The 15,077-nt window shown below is 47.0% G+C and overlaps 1 protein-coding gene across 2 annotated transcripts in view; it reads left to right on the forward strand.

Moving 5' to 3' along the window:
* The window catches only part of dok1a (docking protein 1a), a 9,321-nt gene extending 2,117 nt beyond the window's left edge, over window positions 1–7,204 (forward strand). The window contains exons 3-7 of one of the 2 annotated variants that reach the window (XM_085355298.1): window positions 3,854–3,969; window positions 4,043–4,153; window positions 4,256–4,325; window positions 4,763–4,935; window positions 5,825–7,204. In XM_085355298.1, the coding sequence (XP_085211424.1) occupies window positions 3,854–3,969; window positions 4,043–4,153; window positions 4,256–4,325; window positions 4,763–4,935; window positions 5,825–6,670 (1,316 nt within the window). In that variant the 3' untranslated portion in view covers window positions 6,671–7,204. The remainder of the gene's footprint in view (window positions 1–3,853; window positions 3,970–4,042; window positions 4,154–4,255; window positions 4,326–4,762; window positions 4,936–5,824) is intronic. The other variant, XM_085355299.1, reaches the window with a different exon arrangement.
* Window positions 7,205–15,077: the final 7,873 nt, after the last annotated feature.

The following is a 15,077-nucleotide window of genomic DNA, read 5'->3' on the forward strand; positions in this document are numbered from 1 at the left end:
AACTGCAGCTTTGATGTTGATGCTCTATTTACAGACACAAAGTGCAGATTATAAAGAAAAACTCTCAATCATCCTCTGATGTTGTGATTCTCCAGACCTTTTCTTTACTTTACCCCTGTGGGACGTCTGCACTGTCCAAAATATTCAGCTTAAACAGAAAAACATAACTAATTAAATATTTCTTTCATGTCTTTAAGTTAAACTCGGCTTTCGTGTTCAGTGGAGACGCTCAGCACTGAAAGCCGGCTTCATATCAGTTCCTGGGGAGCTAAAAATAAAACCACACGAGCACGAAAAGGCGGGGAATCGTGTCATGTTAGGGATGCTGGTGGTGCTGAACGCATGTCATGCATGCAGCGGCGGGCCGAGCATCAGCCGCTGAACACGAGCACCGGATCTGACGCTTTAACAGAGCCCGGGATGAGGGCGATGTTATGTAAGCTCAGCGGCAGCATCTGCACAGTGAACACATGACATGCACGTTTTACGTGGACGACACACGAACATCAGAGAAGAGTTTGTGAACGAGGACCGGGCCGAAGCAGAGAAACGGCTGCCAGCAGTGGTCTTTAAAAGGTGCGATCAACGCAGAGGCCAGAAAGTGTCCGACACGGTGAGAGCTGCTCGTCACAGAACCTCAGTGCTTCCTTCAGTCCTTTCTCTGTGACCTGCACACAAATACATGCAGGGATGCTTCACAGCTTTAATGCTAACAAAGATGCTCCTCGCCTCTCACCTGCAGAGATTCATGAGTGATGATAAAGATCATAAAGCGTCTTGACACGACTGTTGCTGTGATTTGGCGCTGTATAAATGAAACTGAATTGAACTGAATCTGGGGATGAGAACAGTAATCTCTCTGTCATCTGCAGACACACCAGCTAACAATCCTCACTGCTGCCACATGTGCGACAATACTGACCCCTAGTGTTCGGTCGGGTTTTTGCATGGTGACGTCTGGTCGACTGAAACTCATCTCAGATTCATCCTGATGCCACTTTTAGCAAATTACGTTCAGCTGTGAGGGAGATGCAGTAGAATCAGCAGTGCAAGAGTACTGATGTTACAAAGGAAGTAGTAAAAGTAAATATACTTTCAGGAGTACTTAGAGGGGGACCAGAGGCCTGGGGGAGCAGCTCCTGCACTCGTCTGGACCAAGAGTTCAGATGTTCTGCAGAATCTGCTGCAAACACATCAGACGTCACCTAATTTTGTAATAATCAGCAAGTCTCAATACACGCCAAGCACACTTCAACCAAACTGAGGTTAAACATTGACTCAAGCATTGATCCAGTGTCCAAAGTCCAGCGTGTAACCGAGTTTTGCTGTTTGCTTTGCAGGTGTGTGCACACAGGAATGTTTGAGGTTGCACAGGTTCGCTGACTTTTGCTCACAAATACACAAGTGGAGTAAAAATAAGAGAAGTTTGAAGTCCGAAGTTTCTATGCAGTCAGTGTGTTTGAGCTCCAGAAAGAAAGCACGAATAAAGCTACACTAACAGGAAATTATTTATCTGGAGTTCTTCTTCTTCTTATTAGTCCTTTATTTATCCTGGTAAAAAATCTCATTTCCAAGAGAGACCTGGTATCATAGCAACAAAAGTCAAAATACACGTACCACATAAGTATATAACATCCATCCATCTTCTTCCGCTTTATCCGGGCCGGGTCGCGGGGGCAGCAGCCTAAGCAGAGAAGCCCAGACCTCCCTCTCCCAGACACCTCCTCCAGCTTATCTGGGGAAATATAATCTCTCCAGGGTGTCCTGGGTCTGCCCCGGGGCCTCCTCCAGTGGGACATGCCTGGAACACCTCACCCAGGAGACCCCAGGGGGCATCCTTGTCAGATGCCCGAACCACCTCAGTTGGCTCCTTTCGATGTGGAGCAGCAGCGGCTCTACTCTGAGCCCCTCCCGGATGGCTGAACTTCTCAAGTAAATAACATTTTAAACAAATACAATATCCTGTACAAACATGTGAAAAATATAAAATAACAGATCAAATTTAGAGCGATGTTAAAAACAATCACGCTGAGTTATTCTCTCGTTCCAGTAATAAAACATAAAGCACAATGGTGGACAGTATCCAACCTCTTTAGGTAGCGGGCAGGTGCGTTCATAAAAAGCAGGTCACTGTAATCCAATAAAGGTCAAAAAGTTGCATGAATCAAGTGTTTTCTCACTTGGAGGGAGAAACGTAGTTTTCACTTCGACACCTCTCTCCTGCTTCTTCCCTGCTCACTCAAACTGGATGTCTGACGTTAGCTGGAGTTTAGAGAAGGTCTGCAGTGTTGTTGTCATCTGCATAGAGGCCTCAAAGACAGAGGGACGACATCACTGCTAAAATATATAGTTCAGTCCGGGAAAATCATCGGAAACATCCATGTGCGAGCTGCAAAGCACCTCCACCTTCCAGAGGTTCTGCTGACAGCATACATGCCGTGTTGCCAGGTCTCCTTCTGTGCTCCAAATACTCCAATTTCTGGAACTGGGATGCCAGTTTGGGTTTTTTCAAGCCTGCTTTTGAAACATTCTTCACTTTCTGTTCTTCAGCTTCGGTGGCCTGAGGATTTCAGCTTTGCTATTAAGAGAAGACGAGGTTCTTTAAATCATGAGTGCAGTGTGCAGGAACGAGAATCAGCAGCTCCAAGGCCATGGTCCTCAGCTGGAAATGGATGGTGTGCCCGCTCTGATCCGGGATGAGTCGCTGCCTCGAGTAGAAGATTTGAAGCACCTCGAGGTCTTTTCACACATGATGGAAGAGCAGAGCACGAGATCAACAGATGGACTGGTGCGAATGCCGAACCGAGAGCCCTGAGTGTAAAAGTGAAGCTTTACTGATGATCTACAGTCACCTTCTGCTCTGGGTAGTTACTGATAATGTGGAAATGATCTTCCTCTGAAAGATGAAAGGAGGAGCTTGGAGTACAGCTGCTACTCCTCCACATCAAAAGAAGATGGTGGCGGATGCTTGGATGCCTGCTGGGATACTGGGAGGAAGCACGGAGGCAGACCCTGGACTGACCTTGAGGTTATATCTCAGCTGGCTTGGGAATGCTTGGAGTCCCTCTTGATTAGTTAGGAAGAGGTGGATGGACGGGGGGGGGGGTCTGGGTGTCTGCTGCCCCCATGACCCAAAGCTCGATGGATGAACCGATTCACAGCAAAATGTATCTATAAAAGATGAATGTACTCCGATCTGACAAGTGACATAAACCTTCATTCTTTGCCAGCAGGGGGCGACTTCTTTGATTGCAAAAATGATTTTGAGTACAGGAGTTACATGATGACTTTATCGTGTCTGTCACTGGTCTCAGAGCTTCGTGGATAAAACAGGATGTTTATCCCTTAAATTATGAGTCAGATAAACACGAGTCTGCAGGCTAACGCAGGTCGAGCTTGTGGCTCGCAGGTCTGCGTGAGAGTGAGTATGACAGGATGATTCAGTGCTTAATCCTGTCTTTACAAACAGATTCATCTTTAAATATCACTCTGCCTTTTCCTTGTGACGAGTAATATTGGTGTTCAGCTCACTCACACACACATTTGAATCTTACTTAAACCAGAGCTCAGCCACAAACACTCCCACACCTGCGAGTGGAAGTATCGCCTGCGGCTGTTTGACATTCAGGCAAACATGTCGCCTCACGTTTCTCCACCCGGAGAAGAATCGTGCGCTCTGAGCAAAGACTCGTCGGGTGGAAACGGCCGCAGTGCAGAGTGCGCACGAAGCTTATTGTTTGAGTCGCTCTGGTTTGAGAAGAAGCCGTACAGGCCGCGTGATTTATGTCTGTCAGGCATTCGCCGCCGACTCAGCTGTAACGCTCTGCCTGTTTGTGCACGGTGCATCCTGCAGGGGGCGATCTCGCCACTGGGGTCAGAAAACACGGGGACCGGAGGGTGAAGGTGGTCCGACTGTCTGAGTTGATCAGCGTCCTCAGACTCCCCCCGAACGCTGAGGCCTGCCCCATGGTGAGCCGTCATACTCTCACGTTTCCAGTCGTCAAAAGTCGAAAAGACGCTTAAAGCTGGTTTGTGTCTGCAGGAGAACATGTGGGCGTTCTGCGTGGAGACTCAGGACAGGACCATGGTGTTCGCCGCACTCAGAGACGACTGTGCCGACTGGGTGGACAAACTGTGCCAAAGCACGTTTCAGGTGTGAAGGACACAAATGTTCCTTCTCTTTACGTTTCACACAAATGTGCAGCTTCATGATTTCACAGCTAATTATTTAAGCTTGCTTCATTCGCTCTCTCAGAAAGGAGGCCGTCCACGCTCCAATCAGCCCCAAATGGAGGAGAACCAGATATACGTCTCAGTAGAAGAAGGTAAATTCTTTGCTTTTGTCTTCTCCAAATACTCAATTCCGGTTAAGAGCGCCCCCCATGGAACAGGACGAGCAGTTATTGCATCCCCTAGTTTTGATACGTTCACATAAACGTGAGTCTGGGAAAATTTGACACACGCTGAGCAAACAGTGAGCTACAGGGATGTACACGATACTGCAGAAATGTAATATTCAGCTCTCTCTGGCTGCTCAGTAAAAGTGGACCGTAATAACCTTCCTAACATTCAACATGCACTCTGACGTAGTGTTCAGAAACATCCTTAAAGGAGCACAGAGAAGCCGAGCCTCACACTTTTTGCTCATGCTGTCAGTATTTATTAACTGCATGTATTTAAACTGTGTTAAATTATCACATCAGTGTTCTGCTTCGCTTTATTTGCATAGTAATGAATGACAGACTCTCCTCCCTGTTTACAGCCTCTGAGTTCTGGGTGGCGATTCAGAGGACGGAGGCAGCGACCCGCTGCGGCCTGCAGGGGGCGTACTGGCTGCAGGTGGGACGGGAGGCGCTGCTTCTGAAAGAAACCCAGAAGAAGAAGGTTGTTCACGAGTGGCCGTACGAACTCCTGAGGCGATACGGGAATGATAAGGTGGGGGCGATCGTGGCTCAAGAGTTGGGAGTTTGCCTTGTAATCGGAAGGTCGCCGGTTCGAGCCCCGGCTTGGACAGTCTCGGTCGTTGTGTCCTTGGGCAAGACACTTCACCCACCGCCTACTGGTGTTGGCCAGAAGGGCCAATGGCGCGATATGGCAGCCTCGCTTCTGTCAGTCTGCCCCAGGGCAGCTGTGGCTACAACTGTAGCTGCCTCCACCAGTGTGTGTGAATGGGTGGATGACTGGGTGTGTAAAGTGCTTTGGGGTCCTTAGGGGGGACTAGTAAAAGTGCTCATGGTCACAATGTAAAGGTGCTTTTTGTATCACCTGTTGCATGTTGTTATTACATCTTTCACCACATGGGGGCGCCATTTTATCAGACTGTAAGGAGAAGCAGGAAAAGTCAGTGTTTAGCCTGAGATCAGGACTCAAGCCCGACAGCAGGGAGGTTTTGGAGCTTTTTTATGGAGCTCTGAATCCGTCAGCTTTACTGGTGGCTCGATATCGTCTGCAGGCGTGCGCCTGAACAGAAAAAGAGCAAAAGTGTTAGCACTCTCCAGGAACCGTGCTTACGTTTGCCCGTGTTTCACTTTTATCATTTATATAAAATGATCAAATGTGGTTGTGTTTGGTGATAATTCTTCAGCCATATCTCGCCTCCACATGCGTGTGGGTACCAGCTCTTCCTCCCCTGCTGGGTGCTGGATTAGCTTGCTGCGCCATCATGTGGTACAAAACGATGTTACCGAAAAGTCTGGCTCTCTTGCTCTGATGTTTTCACCTGAAATTCTTTCACATTCTTGTTAAAGTTCAGTTCATGATGGAAGCTTTAAGTGAAACTGAAGCCTCACAAGTGTAAGACGTTTATTTTCTCTCCTCCTCCCAGCTGACCCTAACCATCGAAGCCGGGCGGCGCTGCGACTCCGGTCCTGGAGCGTTCATCTTTGAGACGCCGCAGGCTGAGAAGATATTCGCCCTGATTCAGAGCACCATCAAACTGAAGACTTCATCGACCAACCAAAACCCAGAGGGAGAGAAGGTTGCGGTAACCAACATACAGGCTCATTCGCCCCTCCCCAAAGTCCCCGATATGACCAACATGGCCGCCATCCTGGAGAACAAGCTGAGGACAGAGGAGAGCAGAGAAGAGAGCGCACATGCTCGGGAAGATCACCCGCCTCCTATCACCCTCATGCCACTCCCACTGGTCCCTGCTGGCTCCTCTGCAGGTAACCATGGAGACCAGTCAGAGGCCATATACGCTAATCCGACTGATTGCATCCGGCCTGTAACAAAACCCCCGCCTGTCAGAGCCACGTATATCGACCCTGCGAGCGTTCTTCCTCTCAAACCCCCATGTGCTGCTCCGCATCCCCCCCCTCGCGCAGACGACCCGGATTCGGTCTACTCGGAGGTGTACGACAAGGTCGGCCATCACCAGAACACAGACAACGTCCTCCAGAAAAAAGAAGAAACGAAGGTTTCAGCAGAGGGTGACGCGGTCTACGCCCAACCCGGCAGACGGAGCGAAGTGTCTCTGAAAAGCGAAGCCAAGGCCGACCCCTTCGCTCATCTTTACGCTCATGTCTGTAAGAAAGCACCGTCGTCTAGCCCCTCGTCATCCAATGAGAGCACCCCCTCCTCCTCGTCTCCTATCGCCAACAGGAGCACAACAAAAGCCTCGGATTGTCCGCTTGATGATGTAATCTATGAAAACCTGGGCATCATTTAACTCTGGTGTTTAGAAAACATCTGAAACCATCATTGACATTCTTCATAGTAAAATTGTTTGAAAACTCGTGTTACCGCAGCTCAGGCGATGTAGGCTGGACGTCGGAGGAACTGCCGGTTTTGAAAGGTCAGGGATCAGATGTTTGAGAAACTTCTTGCTTGCTTCCTAAAATATGAATATTTAATCATTAAGACAGGTAAATAAATAAACCTGCATGAATGTGATTTATGTTAATGTATCTGTTTATCTGCATTTTTATAAGTTTAGCACGCCCGTGTTGCAAATTCATACTCTGACTGATTTTTCCACATAGAAAACTTCTCATACACGATTTTTACATATAAAACTGTAAACACGCTTGTTTGGTTACGATGCACAAATGTATGCTGCAAAAATGTCCCTGAGTCATGTTACATACGTGGGCCTTACTGTGTTTCTGTGTAAATATAGGAGCTATGACAGGTATCGCCATCATCTGTTACCGTAAGTGTTATTGTGCTTTATTCTAATATTGTGCTTTAAATAAAACAAATATATGACACTTTTGCTCCACTGAGTGAATCCTGGTGTTTTTAACACTAATACACATATAAGAACAGAAGATGTTTATTCACATAAGCAATCGGGAAAGGTGGAGTGTTGGCGTCGTGTTCAAACACCTGATGAATCAGAGTAAATATTTACCACACTGCACCGCTGCCTGAGGCCCCTCCCCCACCCGCCACTTTCAGTCAAGACCAGGTTCAGAGACAAACGAGAAGCAGCAGACCGGGTGAGTCCCCATGTCCTCGAGACCCCCCAGCTTTGTGGAGTCTTTCATAAACTGTTCGTGCTGAGTCTGAAGAGGGTCCCAGTGCTCACACCTCGTCCCTGTACCAAAGACACCGCGTCCCAGTGGCCCCCACGATTACAGCCTGTGGCACTGACCTCCCACGTCACAAAGACCCTGGAAAGACTCACCCTGGACCATCTCTGACCTATCAGATCAGGATCCCCTTCAGTTCCCCGCCATCATCTACCTGCTCAATCGTGTCTGTGTCCACCTGGACCAGCCGGCGAGCGCTGTGAGGTCATGTTTTTTTACTTTTCCAGTGCATTCACTGGAGAGGAGGATGTTGTCCAAGATGAGGACAATGATGGATAATACCCACTCTGTAACATGCTGGGCAATCACAGGTGCACGCTCAGTGAGAGACTGAGATTACCCATAATGCACCACTGAACGACACAGGAAATCATTCCTGCACAACTCCTCCATCTAATGCACAGCACACAGTGCAGGAGTTGCAGCCTGCAGCACGTCCTCCACAGTGGAAATAAAGTTTCTCTGTAATAATCTGGATGTTTATAACTAACATATTTGTACATATTAGAAATATTTCTTGTATATTGTAAACTTTGTAATATACTGTATTATTTAATTAGTTCAGTGTGTTACTGTGTTTGTTGTTGTGACTGTGATCACAAAATTCTTTGCAGATTAATAAAATATTATGATTCTGATTTCATTTAAGTCACACGTTATACATTCATTTATTTCCTTTAAATTTAATCGACGTAACAACCTAAAGCAACAAAACCAGAAGCGTGAGGATGGGAGGGTGGAGACAGCCTGATGCACTGATGAACTTTGACCAGCAGGGGGGGATGTGCATCACGCACAGATAAAACAGGAAGCCATCACATGACGTGCTTAGACATGTACTTCACTTCTTTACCACAAGGCGGCACTGCTGGACTTTCCAACACTCCAACATGAACTGTAGACTTAATTTATGGTTAAACAGTGAAACAAAACCTTTGTGGATAAAATGTTTTGCTTTTAAATGACTTTTCTTTGACTCAGTTAATAGAAAAAGATTCACAACACAGCTTCATATGTGGCGGTGGAGGCGCCTAAAACTGTAGACTTGGATCTGTGTGCTCTGGTCTGGTCGCACACCTGAGGGCGTCGAGGGGAAACATAGCCCTCTGTAACTTCAGCCTTTCTTTTTTAAATCAAATGTTCGTCACTTTGAGGTTATCTGCTCATCGTGTGCAGACGTGCTGCAGAGATGATCCGGTGACAGCTTTCTGTGACTGAAGCCGAACTAATGCGCGATAATCCTAAAAGAGGTTTTAGATGCAAAACCATCAGGTAATAATACAAAACGGAGGAAACATAAACGATGGTTTAGTCCTTGTTGCTTAGAAGACGTCAGCTGCTGACTGCTCAACGCCAGCCAGTTTTTTTGACGCTGTAATGCATAAATGTGACCACAAGATGGCGCTGTTACAGCCTTTATCAAGAAGGGCTTGGTCCTCGTGTTCAGTTAGGCCTTTAGAGTTTTCGTGTCCTCCCTGTGCCAGCCTGTTGTTTCCTTTCCTTGGATAAAGGCCTGCATGAAGCAGGTGACATCACGTGACTAGCTTTACCTTTGGTGTGAGGCCTTTGTGCATAAACGTCCTTCATAACTCTGATCAGATTTATTGTATCTATCACCAGAAATATGAATCACAGCAGCTTCCATCGTGGATGATGATCCGGCCGCGTGTGATAAAGCGTCTTTTATTCATCCTCTGCGCCACACGTTGGTCTGTTGATGTTTCATCACTCAGTGTGAGGATGACGTAACATCCTCATTATCCTTTTTTAATTATTTCTAATGACTTTGTGAGAGAAATGAAGACACAAACTCAGGATGTTCCCTTATTAACAAGTACACAAGTGTATTATTTCATTTTATTTATATATGCAAGCAAGTTTATGTCTTTACAAATAAAAAAGCCACTGTCTGCCCAAGCTGTTGGCACACATATGTACAAAGATGGAGGAGTGAATCAGATGAAGCCTGCTACTAAGCAACCAGAGTGAAGTACAAAAAGTCTAGCACACTATAGAGAAACAGAAAAAAACGACCTCCAACGTCCAAAATGTCCAACCTCACATAATGCATGAATCTGAAACACGCGATGATCAGTGGAAGGTCACGGACTGACATCATCAGCTGTTAGATCTGCGGCTCACTTCATGATGGACAAGAGGCACAGAGGGTCTGATCTCCCCCTGTGATTCAGAGCTGTGGGAACACGGCAAACCTCCTCACAGCGGGTTGGAACTCAGACGTCATGTCATTGAAATTCATGCTCGATCGCGCCGACGCGCTCGGGTTTCTGATCCCACGCTCGGGATCCTGGAATGGTTCAGCCGCGGTCAGCGAGCAGACCGAGAGGACGCAGGATCAGAACGTGTCATCACACGCGTTCGTCTTTACATGTGGGTTAGACAGTCAGATGAGGAGACTTGAACGAATGGAGAGCGAGCTGCTCACGTCCTCCTCCACCCGACTACAACAGCGGGCTGAGCCTCTCGGGTCACCTGTCTCAGGTGTTTTGGTTTCATTTGGGCCAAATCTGTTCTGTGCCACACTGACAGCCGACAGTCTGGCTCCTTTCTTCTTCACCTTCAGACTGTGGACGACCAAAACTGCCATCATTCAGATTATTAAGTATTTCTGACAGTTTTGCATAAACTAACGTTTGAGTTTGCATCCGTGTTTGTGCACCGAACACAAGCCAAACTTAACACGACTGATTCGTTTGCCTCGCAGAGACCGACCTTGGTTCAGCGACCAGGAGGAGTCGGCGCACCGTCGCTGACCGAGAGACGATTCAGCGGTGCATTTGGTCACCTGGATGGTGACCGAAGGTAACACCCAGGTGAGCAGAATCAGCTCTCTGGGTCTTGCTTGCATAATGAAGCCGAAACACAGAAAGAACCAAAAGGGGAAATAAAGTAAACAGAGGACTAATTCCAAAAACAATTAAGCTAAGAAACCCTATTTTGTATAAATATTATTTTTGCATTAAAGACGTGTTTGTTAATTTATTCACGTCCTTTTTAACCAATGGCCGTTGTGGTCCTCCACATCCAGCAGCGCTGGAAGTTTGAATTCTGCGTTTCCGATCATTCGTCTGAAATCCACCACGGGCTCTGAAAGCGTCCGAGCCGTGCGTTTGCGAGGAGGGCGAGGAGGAGCACGTGAGCAGAGGTGGGTGCAGGGAAACGGGTGGCCAGAGCAATACATTACACCACATCTGCAAATCCGCTTTATTAGGATAAACAATACAGAACACCATAATCATATCACTGAAGACTTGCAATCATAAATTCATGCACTTGTATGCCGTAAATTGAATGGACTTGTTGTTTTTAACGTCTCGATTTTGTCAAACTGCTACAATATATTGCTCTGGTGGTAAACAACTGAGCAAGCAAGCTAGCTTAGCAACACCATTAGCAACAGGAACGGCAATACTGCACACGGAAAAGTGGAAAATAAAAACAGCAGAACAGCGCCAGTGGAAAAAAATGACTTTTTTTTGTCTTATTTTAATCGTTAAAATTATGACCATTGAATGCATAACCATGCCACAAACAACAACTAGAGTCACTGTCTTTTTTATGTAGTATAAGATTATCTTCATTATTATGAATTCATTCGTTTTCATCATTGTTATTTCTTCAGGTTATAACCAATGCTGCAAGACTATACACGGGTCCCACAGTGGGGATCTCAATGCACTTACACACCAAGAATAAGAGAGAGAGCTCACGATGGTCAATAAGTGCACAAAAAACTATTTTTTCTTTTATCTGAGGTTAAAAACACTGACAAGACATCCATTGTCAGGCAATGAAATGATAGAATACTGTTACTGTAAAACTAGACCCTTAAAAATACTGACCGTGTGCAGCCGGGACACACCTGAACAGGACGCGAGTCCGGCGGAGGCGCCCCTCGATGACGCCGCGGTGCTTTTTGTACTTTGGTCAGCTGCAGTTACACGAAGCAGCGAGCACGGCTTGAGACGCTAACTGCTCTTTATGTCTGCTGTAAACGCAGACGCTCCCAACACGTCCTGATTGGATGGCGTCCCGTGAATGCTTCAGCCAATCAGCATCTGTGCTGTCTAACATCAAAGCTTTTATCTGAGTTTAAACCAATCAGCTTGCACACATTTTTTAAATAAGTGAAATTAGTTTTTTAGCATTAAGTTATAAGCAGTGTTGCCAACTTAGCGAATTTGTCGCTATGTTTAGCGAGTTTTCAGCGACTTTTTTTCTAAAAAGCGACTAGCGACAAATCTGGCGACTTTTTCCGGTGTTATTGGAGACTTATTTATGACGACTTTTTGACGTGAAAGCGCGGATCGCTCTTACTCTCAACAAGCAGCGGTGCTGCCGTGGGCACCTCACCCGTGCCAAAGCGCTCACGGGTGGAGGACAGTCCTCCCCCCGCTGCTATCAGGGCAGGAGACGTTCACACCTGTGCGTCCAAACGGCAAATGAATCGTGCATGAGCGAAGCCGCCGCTCCGCACTGACTGTAACGCAGTCAGTTCTTTTACTCTTATGCTGTTTTGTGGATCACAAGGTTTAAAACTACTTATAAACACACACAGACAGTAACTCCACCAGAGTGCCAATTTCGGGTCACTTTTGCCGGTCCAAGCCCGGGTAAAGGAGCAGGGTTGGAATTGTGACATTAAAAAACAATAATTGCTAAAATAAATTTAATTTGTAGTTCTAAATAAACTCTAAATGCATTTAGGACGTTTTTTACTCACTTTATGTCTCTTCCACGATGTTATTTCTCTCTCCAACAACATAGGTTACAATTAGATTAGCATGACCAATTATGCAAATTGGACGATGACGTCATTTGTCAACTTCTAGCGACTTTTGGGACAGCCAATAGCGATTTTCCTTACTGAGGAGTTGGCAACACTGGTTATAAGGTCATTAAAGTATTTAAAACACACGAGCAGGACGTCGAGCCACAAAGCTGGCGGCAAACAACGTTTTCCACGTGCTGATTGGCTGAGGCAGATGGCGACCCATCGTTGAATCACTCAAAATAACTGTTTAGAGAGTCACAACAAATCAGGATGACCAACGTGTGAAGCCAGCGAATCTGGACTTTGGTCGTCGTGGTTATTGGAGCCGAGGCGCCGGTTTAAACCTTTTACTGCGGCTCGGGAGCGTCGAGGTGTAAGTGCAGCTGTGCGCGGGGAGCAGAGGATCAGGACATTGGGACTGAACCGCCGCCCCCTCCGGACTCTGTAACCCATAGGAAATCCTCCTCCCGGCTGCTCACCTCGACTGTTTCACATATATGTATATCTTTATACAGAGTTAACGTCGGTGCAGCGCTTTAGCACCGCCCACACGCGAAAGGAAAAGAGAAAAAAAAACACATTTCTTTTTTCTAATTAAATGATTTCACATTTAAAAAGTTTCAAAGATTAAAAGTTGATAATAAAATAGTGAAATGTCATCGTGAAAAGTAAAGAGTTATGGCTCAGAGTGATGGCGGTGGTGGAGTGTGTGTGTGTGTGTGTGTGTGTGTGTGTGTGTGTGTGCCGGTAGTCTCATCAAATCAAACCATCATGTCATCATCTTCATCTCGCTCTCAGTCGTCTCTACTGGCAGATAGAGAGTCATCACCATCCTCGCCTGCACGCTTCTTCTTCTCTTGCTGAACACAGAACAAAGACCGAACAGCGTTTGGACCTGAGCCCACTGCGTTAGAAGGACGTCGAGCTTATTAAATGTGTTGACTGCATTTTTATCTGCTGATAAAACCTCGCGTGGTGAACTGCGACTGTGGAGAACTGGGAAGCTCCGCTGGTCCAGAATAACCCAGCAACCCGAGGAGAGCGTTACAGGACACGAGAGCAGCCGGCAACCACAGTCCAGCAGCTCAGCCCTGAACCATTAGCTTATTCGCTGGAATGTCGTTCCTCTTCCTCCGCCCTACAATCTGCTTCAGACACCACCACCTCCACCACCGCCAACACACAAACACTACCCAGAATTCCTGCCGATCCTCTGCCGCCGTCAGCCTGCGGTTGGTGTCGCTGATTTTTCTGACTCAACTTACAAATAACGTTTTGGTCGCATCAGGGCGTCGCCAAAGAACGCAAAACAGGAAGCATGAGAACAACGAATCGCTCGAGATGACTGGTGTATACGCTTGTGTGTGTGTGTGTGTGTGTGTGTGTGTGCAGAATCGCTGAAATACTGAATCATCACCTGGTAATGTTACAGCCCCCCCCCCCCCCCCCCGTTTAAATACCCCGGTGCTAAAATCACACAGAAAGAATCCGAATAAAAATGTGGCAAAATCCCTGAAAAGTGAGAAAACGTTACGTAACAGACGGATGAGATGATGACTAAAAGACTTTGTGCTGCTAAGATGTGCTGTTTCTCAGGACGAATCACAAGTTTTTACAATCAGGGGACGAAGAGGGGGGGGGAGGAGGGAGCCCCGTTTCACTAGCTGCACCCCCGCTGCCACCGTGCGTGCTGTCAGCCTCAGAATAAAAAGAAGAATACGATACGCAGAAATAGAGACGCATTGAGAGAATTTGGTCGTGTTCGTGACATCGATTCTTCTGCGATCATCGGCGCTCCGCAATTAACGGGTAAAATCTCTCCTGCAGGTCGTCGTGATCGGCCCGTGGTTATGGTTGAAAACAATATAACCAAAGCTCGAGCTCAACGCTAACCTCAGGCGGGTCTCCGACCATCTGCTGGATGTTAACCAATCCAGTGCTTTTGTTTCCAAAACCCCGCCCCACCCCCCACCGCCGCAAACGACCACACGAGAAACTACGAAACAACTAATGAAACTGGGCTCAACGTGAAGAGGTCAGAGGTCAGGGAGGGAGAAAGGAGGGGGTGGGGGGAGTTGGCAAAGCTACCCATTTGTACCCGGGAGGCACAAATTTCCTCGGGGACCTTATTTCTCTGTGACACCATCATCATAGCGTGGCGAACGACACAACACAGCATGACACCACCAAACACCGACCATTCAGTCACATCTACATGTCTCCATGTGTGTGTGTGTGTGTGTGTGTGTGTGTGTGTGTGTGTGTGTGTGTGTGTGTTGCCGATGAGCTCACGGACGCCGTCCTCATGCGTCTGCTGTAGATCGTTGCTGTTTGGAGTCTTTAGGCGATCAGATTGAAATAATTCTCCTTCTTTGGGTTCGTCCGCGGTGATTTTTGGCATTTCCTCGTTACGCTGGTTTGTGTTATGCAGTGAGAACTTTTGTTTGTGCAGCATTTTACTCTGAAAGGCCTGAAAACTCACACCATCACATTCAGAAACCTTCAGACTAAAATGTCTGACCGCTTTATGTTCGGTGAATCTGGACGATTTATCGTGTTAAACTTGGAGCAGACCAGCAATGATCAGAGCTGAGGATGAGGAGGGCGTCGGTGATCTCATGGGTTTCTTATCCTCTAATTTCTGCCTACTCGTGTCTGTAAATTTGTTTGAATGAATCTTTTTCACCCGTGTGTGCGTGTGTGTCTGACAGGTAAGTGTGTGTGTGTCGTTCCTCGTGGCGGCGTGT

Source organism: Diplotaxodon limnothrissa, linkage group LG6 (genome assembly GCF_057381915.1).
Source record: "Diplotaxodon limnothrissa isolate DT_005_m linkage group LG6, D_limnothrissa_male_GT1.1, whole genome shotgun sequence".
Lineage (NCBI taxonomy): Eukaryota > Metazoa > Chordata > Actinopteri > Cichliformes > Cichlidae > Diplotaxodon > Diplotaxodon limnothrissa.